Raw genomic sequence first — 24948 nt, 5'->3', positions numbered from 1 at the left:
ATGTACATTTCACCCAGGCCTTTTCAAGGCTTGATAGCTCATTTTTCCTTTTGCACTGAGTAGCCATCCATTGTCTGAGTGTATCACAATTTATCCATTCACCTCCTAAAGAACTTCTTGGTTGATTCTAAATGTTGGCAATTATGAATAAAGCTGTTATAAACAGTTCTGTACAAGCTTTTTGTGTTTGTATGTTTTCAACTCCTTTGGGTACATTCCAAGAAGTGTGATTACTGGAATGCATGCTACGAGTAGGTTTAGTTTTCTAGGAAGCTGCCAAACTGTTTTTCAAAGTGACAGTAGGATTTTGCATTCTCATCAGCAATGAATGGGAGCCGGTCATTTTATTTGAAAGTGCAGCCTTCTTTGATTCCTTTTGCAAGATATTTCTCTTTTCCTTTTCCAAACTCATGTAGCAGCAGTCTTTATTCTGAATCTGACATCTATCATAATCTTTGCTAAGCAAGTGCAAATCCCTCAGGGGAGTGCAAAGATACGTCTCCTACACTTTATAATACTTCGTTGTTGCCTTGACATTTTTAAAATAAATTAAGGAAGTTCAAATTTGAGTGTGTCAGACTACCAGGCAAATGATTAAATATGCATCATTGCCTAACAACATTTTGTTTGCAAATCTATATATATTCACAGTATCTCAGGCCAAGGTTGGAGTTAAACAATTTTCACTATTTCTACTATGAATTTTTTCAGTCATTTCTTGGCAGTCATTTTGTGGGTTAAATACATGATTGATTTATGCGAAAGGGAATTGACATTATGGACTCTTTGCCCCAGCATTTCAGCTGGAAACAAATGGAAAAACTAAAAAGTTCTATTTGCAATGAAGGTTGAATCTTTTAAAAATAAAATCTAATGAGGTTAGTATATATCCTTGACATTTTGTTTTCAACCAGAGTGAAGGTTACAGCTGAAAGGTCACAAAGATGTATCTGTACGGCTAGCACACAATACTATTATCTTGCAAAGAAAATGCAGCATTGTTCTCAATAGCCTGTTACATCGAAAACGGTATTTGGGATGTCTAATTTTGGTAATCACACTCTGCTGTCATTTCATTTCTTAAATTTTAAATGTAAGAACGGGATTCTCCTAGCTTAGCTAATATAAAATGTTGGCTTTTCATTAATATTCCAGTATTGTATTATTCGAACTTTACATGTTAAGTCTTAAGTCTACTCAGTGTTTGTTGCTTGGTAATTATTTGGTGGAACGTGGTATTTATTTTATTTATCTGGTGAAATTCCTTCCGAGTTGGGAAGTTTTATGATTCATGTTTAGGCCCCTCTACTCTCCCATCTTTGGTTTTTACAACAAAGCTATAAATTTACCATTGAAAAGAATATGCTCAAGTGAGTGTGGAAAGTAAGGAGCTGGATTCTTGTTAAACAGTGGGAAATGTGCCTCTCCAGAGAAATGAGCAGCAGAAGTTATTAACTGCTTTCATGTTGTGTATCACTACATAACACTGCTTGATCTATTAAATTTGTACCAGATCAACGTAATTTTCATGTAAAAAGAAACTTAATTTGTTGAAAATATTCATGAAACAGATCAGTTTCGAAAGCCAAAAACCATGTCAAAATGGTCAGCTTATATTAGTATTTAGTTAACATCTTTCTTGAAGCAGAGCATTCCAAATTTTATAATTTGTTCATTTTAAAAACTAACAGGAGATAGATGTCTAATCTGGAATTTCTTCTATTTTAGATGAACTCACAAATTCATCCGAAACCAGATTGTCTTTAGAAGATCTCTTTAGGAAAGAGTTTGTGCTTCACGATCCAGAAGCTCGATGGATCAACGGTATGGGTCTACCTTTTTATATGCTGCATTGCTTCTCAGTTATGTATCATTGAAACTAGTGATATTATAATTGATGCTCTTTTTCAAAGATTAAATATATTATGTAATTAGAAATTGAAACCTTGGCTTTTGTGAGAGAAAGTCAATTTCTAAAACAGAACATCATTAAAATTATCCTTTAAACATTACTACATCTGTTGTTCCCTCACGATCATCAGTTGTGTGACTTTAAAGATATATTACGTATCTCGTGTTTCCCTAGATTATTTTTCTTGGTGTAGCAGTGTAAATTTTGGGCGCCTGTATGCGCACACACACACACACACAAACTCACTCATGTACATGCACATACACACACGTATGTAAGTGCTTCAGATCTGGCGATATGATTAGTTGTTTTTTTTTTTTACTCTTTGTTGCTTCTATTTAACTTAAGTCATACAAACTAGGCAGACTCTTTGCAAAATTGAAAAGACTTGGAAATAATACAAAAATATATTTCACTTTGTCTTTTTTCTGGCCTGTCAAAGAAACCACCTCAGCTTTCCTTAAGTCAGTATCTGGAATTAAAATGAAAAAAAATAAAAATATAACCTTTTAGCAGCTCTATGAGTTTGGTTTGTCTTTATCGAGGGTAATAAGGGTATATTAGATGAGCTGGTCATAAAAAATATGTTGGTGAAAAGATGTCATGTTTTATTCTTTGAATATTCTACTTTGCCCCATCATAGGAATCACCATGATTTGGTAGCTGGTTGTCTTTACCCTTCACTTTATTTAGACATAATATTTTTGCATATATTCAAGGCATAGAGTAAATTATTTGTATGGTAGATTAAAGGAGTTTTGCCTTTTTATCTAATAAAGACCATCTCATTACAGACCATTCTGTCTTCCCTAATATTCTAATTAAATGTATTTATGCCTGTCAATTAAACTTTAATTTATGGAAGTTATAAAAATAATGTAATTTAACCCAGGATGGGCAAGTGCCAAATCATGCTTGTTTAGTTGGCACTAACACGGTTCCTGGAGAGCAGCATACACCCAAGATTTGTTTTTGAAAAAAATGAATAAATGTTTTTAAAGTCCAGTGTCATTTTTTCCTGACTCAAGTTTCAGTTGAAATCTATTGGAAGATGAATGTGTATCTTATTGAAAGTATTACATATGGAGAACACAATTATAGTGTTTTTTAAATGGATTTGTAAATTTATATTTGGATTGTCATAAATTTGGGACTAGCCCTATTTTTTTTTTTGCCTTTGCACTCTGATTATTTAACATGTGCATGACAATGAATATCAAAATTAAAGAAGATTAATAAAAAAGATGTTGTTACCAAACCTTGTCCTAATACACGCATTGCCCACAAATCCTCCTTCTAAAGTGTGATTGTAATTATGAAAATCACCTATTTACCTGCTAGCAAATATTTCCTACTGAGGAAAATAACAAAAAGGGAAACTGCCAAAATTTGTTTTTTTGAATATTGGTAGGCTTATGAGCCAGTAGATTTGAAATGCTGAATAATCTTCTGTTTTATTCACCATGGTTTGGGACAAATTATAAAAATTCATGTAGTCTTTGACTTTGGAAAGCAAGAAAAAATCACAGGCCTCATCTCTCGTCTCAGGTTAGCTTGGGCTATTTAGAGACGCATTTACTCCTGTGTATAACTGACACTTTGATACTGAAGCTCCAAAGGACTGGGCAGGTATTTAAGCAGTGAACTGCATGCTCAATTAAGTCCCATTTCAATATCTAGGACACAGATTCTACTCTTACACTTCACATGACACCAAAAGAATATATTTGCATTTAGTCATTTTAATCAGTGTTAAAAGTAACTTTTTTTAACAGTCATTGGTAAACTCGGTCTTGAGAAGGCATTCCGGACCAAAGCTACAGTGTTCTTCCCACATTCTAAGTAGTACCTAACATATATGTATAATTTTTATAAAAGAATTTGATGTGAAAAGAACACATTTAACTTGAGTAAGCAGAACCTAAATTCTGAGAGCATACAGTCCTTATAAATACCACTGGAATAACCAGGGCGCACGGTCAGTGGATTGTGTGCCTTCAGTGGCTTTTCAAGTAGGAGTGTGGATTTTTGCTTTTATCCTATCCAGACCTCTTTTCTGGTAATCACTAAATACTTGACCTATTTACATATTCCTCAAATAGGCAGGAAATACAGTGGGAACTGTATGAATAGGATATAACCTTGGCCTCATTATCACCAGTTATGTCTAAATGTAAAATGTGAGCTTTTTCTTTATTCTTAAGAGATGTCTCAAGAGGTTTTTCTAGTGCATATGTCACTTGAAGGAGTCCCAGCTTAGCTTATTTGGAAGTTTCATTTCCTTCTTAGAGGTCATCTTAGAAACTCTTAATGCTTTGCTGATCAAGGGAAAGGAGGAGGCCTTGCCGGCCCTGACACACAAGGGTTGGCAGTCATGAAGCGATGTCATTCATTATGCTGGTTTTCAAATAATATATCTGAGGATGTCACTGCGGCCTTGGATGGACGCTTGTGTTCATGGTTAGCTTAGCAGCTGCCTTATCCTAAATCCGGCCATATTCTGAAATCTACATTTTTATAGCATCTTCTTCCTGGCTATGTCACCTTGAAACCTAGAAATCCATCTTCTTTAAAATTATTCATCTATTCATACATTTGATGATCAATTAATCACTAAAGAAAGATCTAACATTGAAGGCCTTCTATGTTAGGCTCTGAGAGATGCTTTATATGAATATTTCATATGATAGAATATAACATTAAAGTTAACCCCAGAAAACCAAGTCTTAACCAAGAAACTTATCTAAAACATACCTAACAGGGAGCAGAGATTGCTTCAGTCTTGATGTTTAAGAATAACACTTACCCTCCTTCACTGTTTTACTGACATGTCATTTTCATGTCTACCACATTTATCAGTTACCTTCATGACAATCTCATTTTCACAGATATCATTACTCTTATAGGTGGAAAGACACTTCTATAACAAAAGACAAGCTAACGAGAGAAAAATATAACAAACTTGTTTAATCAAATTTTTTTTAAATTTTAGAATATTTATTCTAAAGCAAGTAGATTAAAGTGAAAAACAGCATATTTACATAGTCTAAAAGTATCTTATCAATTACAAAGGGAAAAATAGGATTTCAAAGGCATCATATTAACAAGAAAAATAATAATTATAGTAATTATATGACAGAGAAACCAGCAGTCACCAACTTAACCAAACTATTTATAACACCAATAATGAGAAGAGTAGTCATCATGGGCTTCCTTGCATGGTGAAATGAAAATATTACCTTTGAAATACTTTCACCAAAATGTATGGCTTAATCTAATCACAGAGAAGCATCATACACATAATAACTGAGACAGTTTCCAGAATAAACTGGCTTTCACTCTTGAGAAATGTAAATGTCATGAATGAGAAAAAGACTGAGGTTAAAGGACAGTAAAGAGACATGTGATCCTAATCATTCTATTACTATACAGGATGTTATTGGGACAATAAGCAAAATCTGAATAATGCCTATATGGTTTTCAAATATTTCTACAGATCTTTGATAGTGCAATGGGAGCCTTCAGAAAGGAAGATCCAAAAATCCAGGGAAAGCTGTCTGCTTTTATGCTTAGGTTCCATGAAGCATGGGCAGTGACACAGAAATGTGATTGGATAAAAGGATGTGATCTAATGGTGACAGACTGAGTGGGGAAACTCCACAAGACCTATGTGTTTCGATTCTTCTTAGACTCTCTAAACAGCATTTTTTCCTCCCTGATATAAGGAAAGACTTCAGGTCTTAAGATCTACTAGCAGATAAAATAGGTCAGAGAATTCCTTTATGGCCGGGCTAGCTCCCACAAAAAAGGCAGGGGAAGGTGAAAGTAATATTTTTGGCTTTTATGGCTTGATTTGGAGAAGGATTCTAGTTTCTATCACCTACTGTGAGAAAAATAATTCTGGCTTCTATTATCTGCTTCAGGGGAGATAGCATGGAAGAAGGTCAGAGGCTGATTTTGCTTCTGAGATTTCTTCTGAGGACATCCGATCTCCTTTACTTAGTTCAAAGTACTCATCAATCAGAGTTCCATACCGCGGGGTGTCATTTCTGAACCCCAACAACACTAATCCTTTTCTGTTGAATATTAAAGTGATACCTTTGTGTTTCCAGGTACAGCTGTATAGTAGTAATCTACACAGTTACTAAAAATAGTGTACAAGCAAATTTATGGTCATTTCCATAATCTAAAGAAGTGAACAAAAGTGACTTTAAAACAATGTTGATATTATGTGACAGTATGTTGCCTATATTATGTAGCAGCGATTGTCTTCTGTTTATATTTTCTTCTTCTTCTTCTTCTTTTTTTTTTTTTTTTTTGAGACAGAGTCTCACTTTGTGGGCCTTGGTAGAGTGCCATGGTGTCATATCTCACCAACCTCAAACTCTTGGGTTCAAGCAATTCTCTTGCCTCAGCCTCCCATGTAGCTGGGACTACAGGCACCCAAAACTGCACCTGGCCATTGTTTTTAGAGATGGGGTCTCACTCTTGCTTAGGTTGGTCTCAAACCCATGAGCTCAGGCAATCCACCTGCCTCAGCCTCCCAGAGTGCTGAGATTACAGGTGTGAGCCACAGCACCCAGATTATCTTTTTCTTCTTATCTCTTCTAATTTTTCTCAATTTTTAAAAAAATATATATATTGTGATTTTTTTATAACTAATAAGGAAGAAAAATGCTCTCTCCCTTGTTAGGGTCCCAGGATTCTAATCCTTCTGGCTAGTTCCTGAAAAATACAACTTTCTCAGGCCTGGTTAAAAACCATTAGTGTGCTTCTGCAAAACCACCTCAGGAACACTTTCTAGCAATTGAATAACCACCAAGCTCCCCACTTAGCATATGAAGCCTCTCAGATTCAAGCCTCAGGCACCATTTTGCAGTCCCCTTCACTACATGCTATTGTAATGAATCTTGAAAGCCGTCTTGCCTCTATCTGGGCCTTTGCCCACACTTTCTTCTTTACCTGGAATCCCTTCCCCAGTCTGAAAGGCAAATGTTCTTCTGTTGGAATCTAATGCCCAGGTATGATGCCTGGGCAAGTCTTTTCCCTGCCAGCTGTGAGGAACATCACCTTGCTATAAACTCTAGAGTTTGACTCTCGTATATAGAAATTTTTATCTTGATTATAATTACACCTCATCTGATCTCCTTTCAAACAATGCTTTTAAAACTCCTGTGTTGGGGGTGGAAGTCCTGGATCCCCAACCCCAGTTAACATGGTTCAATTACTTGGCAAAAGTAGAAAGTTCAGCCGAGGCCAGACAGGGATCAAAAGCAAAGTGAGTGGAAACCGAAAGGTAAAACTGGAACAGAAGAGGCGGCATGAATAGAAAGCAGAGGTGACCTGCGTAAGTCCTAGTATAACAAAGAGAACTTTTATTTAAGAACAAAGAGAAAGCTCAGATGGCTTCCAAAGAGTTGGAAGTGGGTCTTTGTCATGAATGAGAAAAGGTGAGAGAGACAGAGCTGCAAAGGCAGCCTAGAGGTATAAATACCTCTTGTCTCAGTTTGAAATTGGTTATAAGCTTTCCATTGGTCTCTCTGCATCTCCAGGCAGGTTTGTGGTTTTCTATTGGTCATTGATTGTTGCCCTTTTCTATTGTCATTGAAAGGTTACCTGATACCCACATTACTTTCCTTTTTTTGGAGAGAGTTGCTGAGTTTGATCTAACTCAGTGGTGGACTGTCCCAGTGGCCCCTCCAGACGTCCTTGTTCAGAGAGCCAGGCCTTCCTCCCATCCCCTTGAAACCGCTCTCTCTGTGTCTCCTTTCATTTGCCAGCAGCTATTTTTCTTCTTTTAAGTTTTAATTCATTTGTTTTTATTTCCAATTTGGCATGTGCAGATTTTAAAAAGACAATTAAAATAAATTTCTAGAAAATTAAAATGATTAATTTCCAAATACAATCCTAAATTTTTTCTTATTATATTCAAAAGGCCCAAAATAGCATTTAAAAATATGTAAGTACAAACATAAGTTTGTAAAAGAAAGAAGTGTCAAATTTTACTTTGAGAGTATAAATAGGCAATTAATAGAAATAATTGCTATTCTATTCTACTCATAACATTTTTCCCCTAAATCCACATTGAGGGAAATAGTGATCACTCTATTAGATGCCCATTTTCAGATTTTGAACAAAAACTAACATATCAATATGTAAAATATTTAATATAATAAATAAACTTGCTTCCTTCTTGTTAACTAATTTGGTTTAGATTGTTATACCACTATTTACAGGGAATGATGCATACTAGATTGATTCTATTTCTTGCTTTATTAACACTCATAATAAAGAAGATTCCGGTGTCCAAGTTTGGGATGGTAATAATGTAAGGAGAAGTTTTAAAACACCTTAGTGACCTCAGGCTATTATTCATTCTGTGCTTTTATCCAAAATGAATCAAGTGACACTGTATTTTTAACTCTGTCTTTAATTATTTATCAGTAGCCATTTCCAAAATTTATACTGTATAGGAAATATAAATTATCTTTGCTCAAAAATACAATGTACACAGGGTTAAATGCATCTGGGTCCCAGTGAGTAAATGTTGTGTATAGCTAGTGTGTTGTGTGCTGACCCTATGAGTTTGACAACACCTGCTCACTTGTGTTAATCCCCTTATCATTGGCTTGGATCTTGCAGCAATGTCAAATTACTATGAAAGTTCCTAATTGCTTACTCTCAATTAAACTTACCCTCTTCTAAACCAGTGGCTAACACCTCACCACTAGCTATAGTCTGCCAACATTACCCAGCCTAACTGTGCACTAAGAAACAATAGATTATGTGTTACATTTACATTTGAGTAGCCCCAGCAATAAGCATGCTGCCTAGTCCACAGCTAATGCTCAATAAATAATTGAGTGAGTAGAGTTAGAAAAGTACTGTGTTTCTCGATCTATAAAGGTGGACTCTCTTGGTCCACAATCATTAAAGGGTTAATTTTGCTTCTTTTCATAGTGTGCATACATTTTTCTCTAATCTATACAACGTGAGTTATATATTTGTCTAGAACTCCTGAGTTAAAGTGATCCTCCTATCTGGGGCTCCGAAAGTGCTAAGATTATAGGCATGAGCCACCCCACCTGCCCTAAAGTTATACATGTGATGTAAGTTATTGTATATCTCTTTTTGAAAAAAGTGGATGGCAGTGATAAGTAATAATAGATATGACTTTAAGTTTTATCTTTATCTTATTGGACTTTTGTGGGAACTGATAAGATTTTTTGCCACATGATCTTTTAATACAGATATTTAAACCTATTATCTTTTAAGTGATCTATGGCAGTGTAACATATTGAATTAGGAAATATATTCAATGGAGGCAAGGCAGGGCCTTTCAGCAAGTTATTTAAGCCTTTTATGGTTTGGGTTCTTCATCTGAACTGGGGATAATAATTTCGTAGTTAGCATAGTGAAAAGTGAGTAAAAGTAGGCGAAAGGTGATTATAAAAAGCAGAAGTTTAAAAAAGGGAAAGAAAGTAAAACACATAAATAGAAAGCAAAGCTCTGTAGCCTTGTAGGTCTTCAAATAGCAGAGATTGATTTAACTGATTGTAGAGATGGTGAGGAAACCTGATATGTCTTATAAATTCTACTATCAGTCTCTTCCTTATGAATTATATACAGGATATTGAAGAGGCAATGAAAAGTCATTGCCATACTTTTATGAAAAACAAAACGCATTTTTATGTTATCAATAATATTTATGATAGAGAACTCATAAGTAGAAAAATCAAACAACTGAATCTATTCTGTTATTGTTTGTTTGGCACTGCTTTATCATGCTAGGATTTTTGTTCATCAACTTAATTTGTTGATACAAAGTTCACCAAAGTTGCAGAAGCTGTTGGATTTCTTAGTACACAGGGAGCTATTTCTTAGTACCCAGGGATTTCATATTACTGCCCTTCCTTTACCGTATACTCAGCTCTGAGTCAAAATTACCTTATTTTTATCTTAGTTTTATTTTGTGACAAAAACTTTTATTTTTTATAATCATCCACCAAACAAATACTTAAATAAGGGAGATAGACTTGAATCTACATCTGTGAGGCTCTTGAATATACATATTTGTATTGTAATGCAATTTATAAGGATAAAATATTGGATAAATACTAAATATATACAATTAAGTAAATGGTTAAATATATCATTTACATCTATTTGGTGGAATACAAGGCAGCCAATAAAATTTATCTTTTTAAATTATTAAAATTAATTTTAATTAAAATGTTTTGATTAGGGTGGTGCCTGTGGCTCAAGGAGTAGGGCACCGGTCCCATATGCCGGAGGTGGCGGGTTCAAACCCAGCCCTGGCCAAAAAAAAAAAAAAAAAAAATGTTTTGATTAATTAGAAAAGTAATGACATTAGAACGTAGAAGAAAATATTATGTTAAAAGAAGTAGAGTGCAGACTTATATACACAAACTAGTAACAATTGCACCGCATTCTTGTACATAATTGCATACACATAGAAAATCAGGTCAGAATTAAGTATGCAAAAATATTAAATGATTTTCTGATATAGCGATTAAAAGTTATTATGTTTGCAGCAAGTATGCTGTCATATTTATCTAAAGAGTTACCAAATTCCTTTTTTTTTTTTGGTTTGTGACATTATTCATTTATTTATTTATTTATTTATTTTTATTTTTGTTAAATCATAGCTGTGTACATTAGTGCAATTAAGGGGTACAATGTGCTGGTTTCATATACAATCTGAAATATTCTCCTCAAACTGTTCAACATAGCCTTCATGGCATTTTCTTAGTTATTGTATGTAGACATTTGTATTCTGTGATTTAGTAAGTTTCGCCTGTACCCATTCTAAGATGCACTGTAGGTGTGGCCCCACCCATTACCCTCCCTCCACTCCAACCTACCCCCTCCCTTCCTCACCCTTGGCCCTTGGCCCTTTCCCCATATTCTTGAGATACAGTTGGATTATAGCCTTCATATGAAAGCTATAAATTAGCTTCATAGTAGGGCTGAGTACATTGGATACTTTTCTTCCATTTTTGAGATACTTTGCTAAGAAGAATATTTTCCAGCTCCATCCATGTAAACATGAAACAGGTAAAGTCTCCATCTTTCGTTAAGGCTGCATAATATTCCATAGTATACATGTACCACAATTTATTAATACATTTGTGGGTCGATGGGCACTTGGGCTTCTTCCATGAATTAGCAATTATGAATTGGGCTGCAATAAACATTCTGGTACAGATGTCTTTGTTATATTGTGATTTTTGGTCTTCTGGGTATATACCTAATAAAAGAATTATAGGATCGAATGGAAGGTCTATTTTTAGATCTCTAAGTATTCTCCAACATCCTTCCAAAAGGAATATATTAGTGTGCATTCCCACCAGCAGTGTAGAAGTGTGCCCTTTTCTCCATATCCACACCAACATCACTGGTTTTGGGATTTTGTTATGTGGGCTACTCTTATTGGGGTTAGGTGATAATCTCAAAGTAGTTTTGATTTGCATTTCTCTGATGATTAAGGATGATGAGCTTTTTTTCATGTGTCTGTAGATCATGAGTCTGTCTTCTTTAGCGAAGTTTCTCTTCAAGTCCTTTGCCCACTCTGAGATGGGATCACTTGTTCTTTTCTTGCTAATACGTTTGAGTTCTCTGTGGATTCTGGTTATTAAACCTTTATTGGAGGTATAACCTGCAAATATTTTCTCCCATTCTAAGGGATGTCTGCTTGCTTTACTTACTATGTTCTTGGCTGTGCAGAAGCTTTTTAGTTTGATCAGGTCCCAGTAATGTATTTTTGATACTGCTTCAATTGCCTGGGGAGTCCTCCTCATACAATATTCACCCAGGCCAATTCCTTCAAGAGTTTTTCCTGCACTTTCTTCAAGTATTTTTATAATTTCATTTCTTAAGTTTAAATATTTTAGCCAGTGAGAGTCTATCTTAGTTAATAGTGAAAGGTGTGGGTCCAGTTTCAGTCTTTTACAGGTCCCCAGCCAGTTCACCCAGCACCTTTTGTTAAATAGGGAATCCTTTCCCCATTGAATGTTTTTAATTGGCTTGTCAAAGATCAAATAATGATAAGTAGCTGGATTCATCTCTTGGTTCTCTATTCTGTTCCAGACATCTACTTCTCTGTTTTTATGCCAGTACCATGCTTTTTTTATCACTATGGATTTATAGTACAGTCTCAGGTCTGGTAGCGTGATTCCTCCTGCTTTGTTTCTATTTCTGTGTAATATTTTGGCTATTCGAAGTTTTTTCTGATTCCATATAAACGAAGTATTATTTTTCAAGATCTTTAAAATATGACAATGGAGCTTTAATAGGAATTGCGTTAAAATTATATATTGCTTTAGGTAGTACAGACATTTGAACAATGTTGATGCTTCCCAGCCATGAGCGTGGTATGTTTTTCCATTTGTCAACATCTTCAGCTATTTCTTTTCTTAAAGTTTCATAGTTCTCTTTGTAGAGATCTTTCACGTCCTTTGTTAGGTATACTCTCAAATATTTCATCTTCTTTGGCACTACTGTGAAAGAAGTGACTCAAGAATAGAGTCCTTGACTGCTTTTTCGGCTTGGCTATTATTGGTATATATAAAGGCTACCGATTTATGGGTGTTGATTTTGTAGCCTGAGATATTGCTGTATTCCTTGATCACTTCTAAAAGTTTTGTAATAGAATCCCTGGTGTTTTCCAGATATACAATCATATCATCTGTGAAGAGTGAAAGATTGATCTCTTCTGATCCTTTGTGGATACCCTTGATCGCCTTTTCTTCCCTAATTGCAATGGCTAAAACTTCCATTACAATGTTAAAGAGCAATGGAGACAAGGGGCCACCTTGCCTGGTTCTTGATCTAAGTGGAAATAACTTCAATTTAACTCTATTCAATACTATATTGGCTGTGGGTTTGCTTTAGATGGCCTCTATTAGTTTAAGAAATGTCCTTTCTATACCAATTTTCTTAAGTGTATTCATCATGAAGAGATGCTGGATATTATCAAAAGCTTTTTCTGCATCAATTGAGAGAATCATATGGTCTTTATTTTTAAGTTGGTTTATGTGTTGAATTACATTTATACATTTATGTATATTGAACCAGCCTTGAGACCCTGGGATAAATCCCCTTGGTCATGGTGTATAATTTTTTTGATGTGTTGTTGGATTTTGTTTGTTAGGATCTTATTGAGCATTTTAGCATCAATATTCATTAGTGATATTGGTCTATAATTTTCTTTTCTTGTTGGATCTTTCCCTGGTTTAGGAATCAAGGTGGTGTTTGCTTCGTAGAATGTGTTGGGTAGTATTCCTTCTTTTTCTATATTTTGGAAGAGGTTTAGTAATATAGGTACTAGTTCTTCTTTAAAGGTTTTTTAGAATTCTGACGTGAAGCCATCTGGTCCTGGGCTTTTCTTTTTAGCGAATTTTTGTATGGTTGATGCTATTTCAGCACTTGATATAGGCCTGTTCAACATTTCCACTTTGTTCTGGCTAAGTCTTGGTAGGTGGCATACTTCCAAGTATTGGTTGATTTGCTTCCAATTTTCATATTTCTGAGAGTAAATTTTCTTGTAATATTCATTAAGGATTTTTTGTATTTCTGAGGGGTCTGTTGTTATTTCGTCTTTACTATTTCTGATTGATGAAATTAGAGATTTTACTCTTGTTTTCCTGGTTAGGTTGGCCAAAGGTTTATCTATTTTATTGATCTTTTCAAAAAACCAATTTTTGGATTTATTGATCTGTTGTATAATTCTTTTGTTTTCAATTTCATTTAATTATGCTCTGATTTTGGTTATTTTCTTCTGCTGGGTTTGGGGTTTGAATGGTTCTTCCTTCTCCAGTTGCTTGAGATGTCCCATTAAGTTATTAACTTCTTCTCTTTCCGTTTTCTTGAAGAAGGCTTGCAGTGCTATAAATTTCCCTCTTAGGGCTGCCTTTGCAGTATCCCAGAGGTTCTGGTAATTTGTGTCTTGATTATTGTTTTGTTCCAAAAATTTGGTGATTTCCTTTTTAATCTCATCTATAACCCATCTATTCTTCAGGAGAAGGTTATTTAGCTTCCATGTTTTTGTATGGGTATGCAGATTCCTGTTGTTATTGAGTTCAATTTTGATTCCATGATGGTCTGAGAAGATGCAAGGAATAATTTCTATTTATTTAAATTTGCTGAGGTTAGATTTGTGGCCTAGGATGTGGTTGATTTTGGAGTTTGTTCTGTGGGGTGATGAGAAGAATGTATATTCAGTTGTGTTGGGATGAAATGTTCTATAGATGTCTGGTAAATCCAGATGTTGAATGGTTAAGTTTAAATCTAAAATGTCTTTGCCTAGCTTCTTTTTGGACGATCTATCTAGCACTGCTAAAGGGGTGTTAATATCTCCAACTACTATGGAAGTGGAGGAAATCAAGTTGCTCATGTCTGTTAGAGTTTCTCTTATAAATTGAGGTGCATTCTGGTTGGGTGCATAAATATTAATAATTGAAATCTTATCATATTGAGTATTACCCTTAACAAATATGAAGTGTCCATTCATATCTTTTTTTATTTTGGTTGGTTTAAAGCCTATTGTATCTTCGAATAGGATTGCAACACCTGCTTTGTTCTGCTTTCCATTTGCCTGGAGTATAGATGACCATCCCTTCACCTTGAGTCTATATTTGTCTTTTAAAGTAAGATGAGATTCTTGTATACAGCAGATAGCTGGCTTGAATGTTTGTATCTAGTCAGCCAACCTGTGTCTCTTTAGAGGACAATTTAAACCATTCACATTAATTGAGAATATTGATAAGTCTTTCAGGAGTCCAGGGGACATTTTTAATCCTTTTGCAACTGTGGAAGTTGGAATTTGATCAAAAGTTTCTGGGTGGGTTTACTTTTGTGGTGGAGGATTATGCTGGTCTTTATGGAGGATAGGTCTGAGAATGTCTCAGAGAGCTGGTTTAGTTATGGCAAATTTCTTCAACATGTGAATGTCATTGAAGTATTTAATTTTTCCATCATAAATGAAACTCAGTTTAGCTGGATACTGGAACCTGGGTTGAATGTTATTTTGTTTTAGGAGATTAAAAGTCGATGACCATCTTCTTCTAGCTTGAAAGGTTTCAGCAGAGAGTTCTGCAGTCATTTTAATATTCTTCTCCTTGTAGGTTATGGTTTTCTTTCGTCTGGCTGCTTTCAGAATTTTCTCCTTCATATTAACTTTAGTGAAATTGATTATGATGTGTCTGGGGGATGTCTTATTCAGGTTGAGTTGTGCTGGAGTTGTGCTGTCTGCTATCTGAATTTCAGAATCTCTTGGCATGTCTGGAAAGGTCTCTTTCATAATATCATGAAGGAGAGACTCTGTGCCTTGTGAAGCCACTTCGTCACTTTTGGAGATCCCTATAAGACGAATATTGGTTTTCTTCAAATTATCCCAGAGCTCTCTGCAAGAGTGATCTGTTTTTGCCCTCCATTTCTCTTCCTCTCTGAGAGTTTGGGAGTGTTTGAAAGCTTTGTCTTCAATGTCAGAAATCCTTTCTTCTGCTTGCTTCGTTCTGTTACTGAGGGATTCTACTGTATTTCTCAGATCTTTGAGTGCTGGAACTTCTTGTCTCAGTGTGTCAAAATCTTTGGCCATTTGGTTTTTGAATTCATTGAATTCTTGAGACATCTTTTGTGTTACTGCTTGGAATTCTAATTTGATCTTATTTGCTGTCCAGATTCTGAATTCGATATCTGACATCTCAGCTATTTGTTTGTACATGTGATCTTGTGCTGTGTCTGCCCCATTGTTCCTAGGGGGGATTGATCTACTCTGGTTATTCATATTGCCAGAGTTTTTTCATTGATTTTGCCTCATGATTTTTTTTCACCATTGTCTCTGCTATCCTCTGAGTTGGGGAGCTGTCTCTCTAAGATTATACCCCTGCAGGATCACTCTATTGTTGCTGGATCTTTGTACGGAGTGACCCTGTGTAGCTTCTCTGGGGCTGTCCAAGCCAGGGAGTTCTGGTTGTGGCAGCAGCTGCAGAGTGTGACACACCTGGATCCAGCAACAGGGCTATGGGTGGTTCACCCGCTTCTGGGAGTGCATGGCACCTGGTGACTTTGGCACAGAGAGTCCAAGGCTCCAGCAGTCTCTGGCCAGAAGAAGGGCTCTGCGCAGAGGCAGGGAGGGCTCTGGAGTGCACACAGCTACCAGAGTCCCTGGCCAGATGTGCGGGCTGGTGTGGAGGCAGGGAGGGTGAAGGAGGAAGGACACGGGGTTGTGCGGCTCCTAGAGTTCCTGGTCAGGACATGCGGAGGCCTGGCAGGCATGGGTCGTGGGTCGCGGGTCACAGTGCTGGTCGTACTGAGGTCTGGGCAGGTCATGGGTTGTGGCACCATTCGTATGGAGGTCCGTGCATGCAGCGGGTCATGTGGTGTGAGGCTGTGTGGCTGCCTGTGGAGATCCTGTGGGGGGGGGCTTGGCACGGCCCCCAGAGTATCTGCTGGGTGAGCGCTTGGTCTGGCAGACTAGAAGGGGGTCACCTCTCAAAAACCTCCTCTCTTCCTCAGTCACAGCAGGGGTTAGGTTTCTGGTTCATCAGGTAAGTGGGGAAGGGCATGCTACAAGTTCAGAATGGCAGGGAAGATCTTAATTCGATATTTCTGCCTAGCAAGAGAATGTTCAGTGTCACAGCAAGGTCCCTCTGAGGAAGTAGTCCCCACGTCCCACAGCACTCACCTGTGGGTTGAGGTAAGAGGTCCATAGTTTGCCACTTGGCCGTAGAAAATCCGCAGGAGTAAACTAAGAGAGAAAAGAAAGGAGACAGTAGAGCAAAGAAAAACCACAGCTTTCTTGGGGGGAGGGAACAGACACTCTTCCTTCCAGATGAATTTTGTACCTGAAGCTTGGTTTCTTGGAGTTTCAGCTTGCCCTAGTAGAGGTGAACTGCAGTTATCATCTCTCTCTTGGCTGGGCTCCCAGTCTTCAGCTCAATTGGGCTGTTTCTGGACATTATCTTTCCTTTTGGGAAGGAGCCTCCCTCGGAAGCTGCTCTCAGTCAGCCATGTTGCCCTTCCCCCCCTGGTTTGTGACATTTTAATTTAGGAAAGCACAGTAAAATATTATACAATCTCATTCCTTTTTTGGTGTTGCTTTTCTACTCTTCATATAAACTTTCTGAATATAGGTGGCACTACTTCTATCATTTACATTACAGCAAAGTCTCAAATTGCGGCTGGTGAAAAAAAATTCACTTCTTCCTCAAACTCCAATTTCTCCCTGAAATTCTTATTAAAATGTAAATACATTGTTATCAATTATGAAATTAGTATTTGGACAAAATGAGTAGTGTCAAGGATGGCTGGTGGTGAGCAGGGATCACAGCTGGAAAAGACCTGAAAGGGAACACAAGAAATATACTCTCCTTGGCAGCAGGCTTGAAGAGATCCCCCATTTTCATATGTTAGGGTGAAAGACAGTGTTCCTTCTTTTCCAAAGACCCACAAGGGAATGAGGTACAGAAAGGAGAGTGAGGTTGTTACTAACCCTGGAAGGATGAGAATCTCCTCAGCACAGGAAGTGGCTTTCCACTGAAGTGGCCCAGGTCCTCACAGCAGCTGCTCCACTCCCACTGTTCCCAACAGATGGAGAGAGAACAATCCCAACAGTTTATCATTATCTTTTTCCTTCTACAATGAAGTGCTATTGAAATTATGACATCTTTTCCTGGTTCTTAGCTCAGAATATTGAAAATTAGGTTAAGAATGTAATTTATTATAATTTACTCTGACCTTTCTTTTTAGAATAATGTATGTCAAAGTATCTTCCTATCAAGAGAAAGTAAATTCCTTACAAAACTAAGAAGTGCATAGAAAGGTATACCATTAAACAAGTTTGCTTCTCTCAGACTGACCAAAAATGTTTTCTTTATTGCTGTTTTATTTATTAAATTATGATTTTACTAATGTTTAAATTGAATTTTACTTACATTAAAACTGTTTGAAATAACAAATAAAATGCACTCTAAAAAACCTCATACAATGACAATCTTACATATTAGCTACATATATTTGAACTTTTGTTTGAAATACAAATCTAAACAGTTTTTCTCAAGGAAATATTTTAATATTCAAGTTTGTCTTAAAATGACAGAATTTATACTAAACACAAAAAGAGCATACGGAAAAGGATTTGCTCATAAAATTTAATGTTTACATGTAGGGAGAAAAAGTATTCTGAAAAAAATGTTTCTATGCTGTAGAAATGCAACAATGAAGGTATTATGAAGGTATTTAAAGGGAATTTAAAATACAAAATAAACTTTAGATGAAAAGAGCTAAACATCCATACTATTACCTATTTTTTAAACTAGAAAACTATGTTTTGATTTTCTTCTGTGATATACTGCTATCATGATATATTTTGATTTTTAAAAGAAAACAAAAAAAGCTTGAGGAAATGAGGATAAAATAGTTAGACTTCATCAACAAACATTTATTGAGTTTCAACTATGTGCCCTGTACACATCTTTTGTGTATCTTGGGTGAAATCTGTCGACATTTGAAAAGCTCACAGTAAAATAACTGGGGTTCTCACCATGCTTCGGTGTTCTACTTAATTGAGGTTAGTCTTGGCTTTGTTGGCTTAGGATGTAAATATAAATTAATAGAGATGTTGACATTATATTTCCACCTGTATATACATCTATCCTTTTATGTATTTATTGATCATGGACAAAACTTTTTCTACATACATGTATATAAAGAAGAATAAACACAGTCCCTTCACTCAAGGAAACTGTGATTATAAAAGTCTTTCCTTCATCATATGCAACATTATTTCAATTGTCTTGAGTTTAAAGAAGAGAAATTTGTCACCAAAAGGCTGTGAACGAAGCAGAAAGTAGAGATAACTGGAAAATTGCAAGAACTATTCAGCCCAAACTATGAATATGTTTGCTTAGCTTTCTTTTCCACCAAAACCAAAATATATTTTGATATCCTTCATCTCTCTCTTCACTATGGTAAAGGACACATGTAATGTACTTTGTTTTTGAGCTTCCTTTTATTCTTTCTGCCTCTCTTTTTGATACAGACTTTGTAAAAATCATGACCACAATGTGCACATATCACTGATACGTTCAAAGAGAGTAAAGTATAGTAATGGTTTCTAGAGATTGTAGAAACTACATGAAAATAATAGGTCTAAAATAATTTGGTGATAAATTTCTGGGATATTATTTTTAAAAACAATTGTTGGAGCTATGAGGGATCAGTTTGAGTTAAGAATATTTGAAGTTGTTCAGTGCAATAGCTCATGCCTGTAATCCTTGCACTCTGGGAGCAGAAGTAGGAGGACTGCATGAACTCAGATGTTCTAGCCCAGCCTGAGCAAGAGCAAGATCCCATTTCTAATAAAAATAGAGAAAATAGCTGGGTATTTGGCGGTTGCCCATAGTTGGGTGGCTGAGGCAGGAAGATTGCTGGAACCCAGGAGTCTGAGGTTGCAGTGAGCTAGACTGGTTAATGCCATGGCACTCCATGTCAAAAAATCAAACAAAAACAAGACTAGTTAGACTTGTCTTTACAGAATAGATGAAGTCCAGTCTTAATGTAGAGTGCAGATGAGCCTGGGGGTGGGAAAAGAACAGTGAGGTGTTATGACAGAGTCCCAGAAATTAGTATAGAATGTAAGGTTAGCTAAAGAAAATGCTGTGTGTTTTTGTGAAAGAAATGGTTGATAAAGTCTATCAAATCAGTATTGACATATAATGAGAACATATTTTACTATTTTACTCTAATTGTTAACAGTTTTAACCCTTTTATTAGTTTATAATTTGAAACAGAAGAGTTTGAAGTTGCTCTGATGGTTATTAGCGATTTTAGAGTTGAAGTGGGAGTAACAGTAACAGAAATTTTACTTGATATGTATGTAGTATGTAGTGTGATAAAATTTACATATACATTTCTACTTTTGGGACATTTCTACATATGATATTTATTTATTTTTTTGTGAAATACATTGTTTGTAAAGCATGGTGGGCCTTATTTTTGTTTTGTTGCTGAATAAGTTGAGACACAGAGGGATTTCTTCACCTCTCTCAGATGTGTTTGGTAATGAGCTCTGCCTAGAAATCAGGTCTTTCATGATGATAGTAAAGAAATACTATAGTAAGAAAATGCCTAAAGTGACTTTTATATTAACATAAAAATAATATTTGATGATGCTTACATATCAAAATACTTATAGACTTAAAAAGCAAAGAATATTACATGAAAATAAGAGTAGAGGAAAATTTCCTTTCTAATCACATTTGAATATTTCAATTCAATTAGAAGGTTTGTTTGATTTTAAAAAATAGTTAATTTTATATCACTGATTTTAAATGTAGAAAAAGAAGCCATTGCATCTATTTATAATAACAAATTCAAATTTAGAACAAATTTTTATATTAATATTTTAGTTTAACTTGCTTTACTTGAATTATATTTGTGCATATTTGTGTGTGTGTGTGTGTGTATATGAAGACCTGATTTTATTTTATCAGATTGTTCTTGAAATCTGTTTCATGGGGCCACTGAGATCTTTGGATAATACAGTGGTTCTCAACCTTCCTAATGCCGTGACCCTTTAATACAGTACCTCATGTTGTGGTGACCCCCAACCATAAAATTATTTTTGTTGCTACTTCATGACTGTAATTTTGCTACTGTTATGAATTGTAATGTAAATATCTGATATGCAGGATGGTCTTAGGCAACCCCTGCGAAAGGGCCATTTGACCCCCAAAGGGGTCACGATCTACAGGTTTAGAACTGCTGGATCTCAACCACGATCAACTATTTCAGCCCATTACTTTCAGCCCATTAGTTTATACTGAATGAACAAGCATTAAGCATGTATATTCCAAAAAGTCTTTAGCTGGGGAAATTGCTAGAAGTAATATTTTTATCATTAAATGGCTAAGATTATCTACAAGTTTTTTCAAGACAAGCAACTAAAATGTTCCTGTTCACAGCAGTTTGATGCATGTGTGTCTATAGAGGCACACATAATAGGAGATCTAATAGATCTACTCCTTTTGGTACAATCTACCATTTTATTTTTGTTCTTACTGAAAAGTGAACACTATAATTTACACATTACTATGCAAAACATGAAGAAGTTGTACTATCTGCTTTCATGAATTCATTATTAATGCTAATGGTAAAAGTTATGTTTGGAGGGCATCTAATAGTATCCAGGCACTACACTATGCATTTTTAATTTGTTATATCTAATGTTTGTCATCCTCTAAATTCGATATAGATATGCTCATTTTATAAATTAAGAATTTGAATTTAAAGCAAATATACAACTTCTTCAAGGTCATAAGCCAGATAATGTCATTATCAGAATTTAAGTTGATATATTCTATTGTTAACTTCAGGTGAACATTATTGCTGTGGTCAAATATAGGTTTTAGGAAAGATTATTAAGGGAAAGACAAAGAGCAAATGATTTTGAGATACAACATTAAGCATATGTTATATAGCTAGTATAGCAGAAAGTGAAACTTCTGTCAGTTTACACAAGAATTATTCAATGAGCATCTGAGCTCACAAAACTGAAATTTAAAACTCAGCATGCTGGGCTTAGGAAGATGACCGACCAGACAGAGGTATTGTGTGTCTTCTCCACAGACAGCAACCAGAATAAAAGTAAATTCTCACATTCTGAATACGTCTTCTAGAAGAGAATAGAAGGATTCATCAGGGAAGCAAAAGAAAGTACCAAAAGTGGGTAAGGAGAGGATTCATGGCAACGTGCTGGACAAGGGCTGCCTAACAGTCAGCAGAAACTCCTGGATATGGTGAAACAGTGAAAGAAAAGCCCTCAGAGTTCCTCCCTCCAATATGAGCATTTTTGATCTTGGCTACAAAAGAACTCTCTAAGTCATGTAATTAGCAGGCCTAACATAGGGAGCTGGTTGCAGATTGCACAGAAAGGGAACTCAGGTGGAATCCACAGGCATCCAAGCTTAGAGCATTTAGAGCACTTATGTACCTTGAAGCCTAGATACCAGGAAACTGTGGACACACCTGCTGCCACCGTGTGTCTCTAAAGAGGGAGAGAGGAACCCAGGCATTCCCAAGAAAAGGTCTCCACCACTCTGCTGTGGGCTGTGTTTGAGACTGAGATGTGAGTAGACAGCATTTACCAAAGTTTCTCACTATCAATTAATTTACAAAGGAAATCCCATCAGATTAACAGCAGACTTCTCAACAGAAACTTTATAACCCAACGGGGATTGGGGTCCATGTTCAGTTTTCTTAAACAGAATTAACTGTCAGTCAAGAATTTTGTATCCTCAAAACTAAGTTTCAAAATAGATATAGAATTAAAATCTTTCCCAGAGAAGCCAACACCAAGGGGATTTGTCTTCAGTAGACCTGTTTCTCTATTGACATTTACTTGGTCTACTATGTTTCGTGCAGTCACTGGACACTTTTGATGCACAACTTGATGAATTTTTGCAAAGTTTTTGTCCATTCTTCTCAATACTGGTCACTCTATCTCTCTTCAATCAGTGATGTTTTTTCCCCTTAGAAAAATGTTTAATCCATTTGTACACTGCCATTTTATTCATGGCATTAACCCCATAAACTTGGACTAATATGTCCTGAATTTCACTTTCACTCTTGCTAGTTTAATAAGAATTTTATAAATATTTGTCCACTGCTCTAATTCAAGTTCTGAGATTCTCACAAAGGCACACAAAACACACAATGATAATGAACACCACTAAGCAATACATGCACCTCAGAGTGAACACAGCTGTGAGGCACTGTTATGAAACTTTACTGGGCTGTCTGTACAGAAATGCCAACATAAACACATGATGGCAAGTTTGTGAACATAATGTTGGGCCTTATATACAAAAATTAACTCAAGATGAATAAAAGACTTAAATGTAAGAACTGAAACCTTAAAAATTCTCAGGAAAAAACCCAGGAAATACCATCCTTGACATTGTCCTGATTAAAGAATTTATGACCAAGATCCTAAGAGCAAATACAAAACAAAGGAAATAAATGGAACTTCATTAAGGTAAAAAGCTTCTGCACAGCAAATGATACAGTCAACGGAGTTAGCACACAACCTACACAATGGGAGAAAATATTCAGAAGCTGTATATCTGACAAAGGCCTAATATCCTGAATCTATAAAGAACTCAAGCAAATCAGTGAGATAAAAAAAGCAAGCCCATTAAAAAGAGGGCAAAAAAATGAGCAGACATTTTCAAAGGAAGAGAAACAAATGGCCAAACAATATGAAAAAATGTTTAACATTGCTTATCATTAGAAAAATACAAATTAGACCAGAGTGAGATACCATCTTACCCCTGTCAGAATGACCATTATTAAAATGTCAAAAAACAATAGATTCTAGAATGGATGTGGTGAAAGGGGAATACTGTACACTGTTGGTGAAGTGTAAATGAGTACAATTTGTAGAAATCAGATTTCTTAAAGAACTAAAAGTACATCTACCATTTGATCCATCAATCCCACTACTGGGGAACAACCGAAAGAAAAATAAGTTATTTTATAAAAAGGATGCCTGCACCTGTTTATTTATCACAGTACGGTTCACAATTGCAAAGATATGGAACCAACTTAAGTTCCCATGAAGTGATGCCTAGATAAAATGTACTGTGTATTCACATACATACACTCACAATGGAATACTACTCAGCCATCAAAGATGAGATAATGTCTTCTGCTGAAACTTTGATGGAAACATTTTCTAGGCGAAGTAACCCAGGAACAGAGAATCAAATACTGCACCTATCCGTGGAAGCTAAGAAATTAGCATGTGTAGTCATACAGAGTGACTGAATAGACATTGGAGACTCAGGAGAGGGTGGGAGGGGAGGAAAGATGGAAGGTTACCTATTCGGTACAATGTACACTATTCAGGTGAGTGGCATATTAAAAGCCTAGATTCCTCCACTATGAAATCCAGTTATACAATAAAAAATCACTTGTATACACCCAAATTTATTAAGTAAGAAACAAATAAATAATTAGAAAAATAAAAGTCAGTGTGTGTAGAAAACAGAGTATTAATATTGGATTTAGAAAACCTGGCTGAATAAGTGGATATCCTCCTGGGGAAAATCATCACCTTTTTGGACTTCATTTCCTTTATCTGGATGATCACAGGTTTTGACTGAATGACACATGAGGTCTCTCCAGTTCTCTTATTTTGGAATTATACAAAACTGGATGTTATGGCACAGTAGGCCCTAGACAAATGCCAGTGTGGCTGGAGGTTGCTCACTTCCAGACTTAGCATCACCTGGCTGAAGTGGACATGTTATTATTTTCAGTAGTACTATTAAAATTAGTGTTTTACAGTTCTTTGCAGTCACTTTCTAAACTTGAGTCAACTCTTTTTACAACTTCTAAGGGACTTGCTAAATGATGTAAATCAATGATGCTATTACATAAGATGCCAACTTTTTTTTATCATTGCTAAATGCTTAATGTCCTGAGAACCATATTGATGACCAATTTGAGAATAATTATCAATGTTTCATGAACTTTGTTTTATTCAAGTGTACAAATATAAATGTTGAATACCAATGAAGAACTAAAGAAACAAATATAATTGGAAAAGAGGAAAAGTAGAGAAGTTATTGGAGATATAGTCAGGAGGAGAGTTCTATGTTGATTATGGCTAATATCTAGAATTGTGCTGATTCTGAATTACATAGTTTATTATTAAAACTGTATGCACAGGATTCTGTATAGACTAGAATTCCTGAATTATGGTTGAAGATAGTGAGACCTAGAGAAACAAAGAATCGGAGATATTATCAGGCTCGGCACTGGATTTGCAAGTCCAACTTGTGTATAAGGAATTTGATTCATCATGCAGACTTTTTAATTTAACTGTACTTTTTGAGATGAAGTCCCATTCTCTTGCCCAGGCTAGAGTGCCGTGCTATCAGCCTAGCTCACACAACCCCAGACTCCTGAGTAGCTAGGGCTGAGGCATCTGCTACAACACCTGGCTAATT

At 35.8% G+C, this 24948-nt stretch overlaps 1 protein-coding gene across 2 annotated transcripts in view; it reads left to right on the top strand.

Moving 5' to 3' along the window:
• DPP10 (dipeptidyl peptidase like 10) overlaps window positions 1-24948 on the top strand; it is a 752684-nt gene that overhangs the window by 179665 nt on the left and 548071 nt on the right. For both annotated transcript variants that reach the window (XM_053597757.1, XM_053597758.1), the window contains exon 3: window positions 1729-1824. In XM_053597757.1, coding sequence (XP_053453732.1) covers window positions 1729-1824 — 96 coding nt within the window. The remainder of the gene's footprint in view (window positions 1-1728; window positions 1825-24948) is intronic.

The sequence above is a fragment of the Nycticebus coucang genome, chromosome 7, assembly GCF_027406575.1.
Source record: "Nycticebus coucang isolate mNycCou1 chromosome 7, mNycCou1.pri, whole genome shotgun sequence".
NCBI lineage: Eukaryota > Metazoa > Chordata > Mammalia > Primates > Lorisidae > Nycticebus > Nycticebus coucang.
Note: the sequence above shows the minus strand (reverse complement) of the source record. Positions and strands in the feature narration are given on the sequence as shown.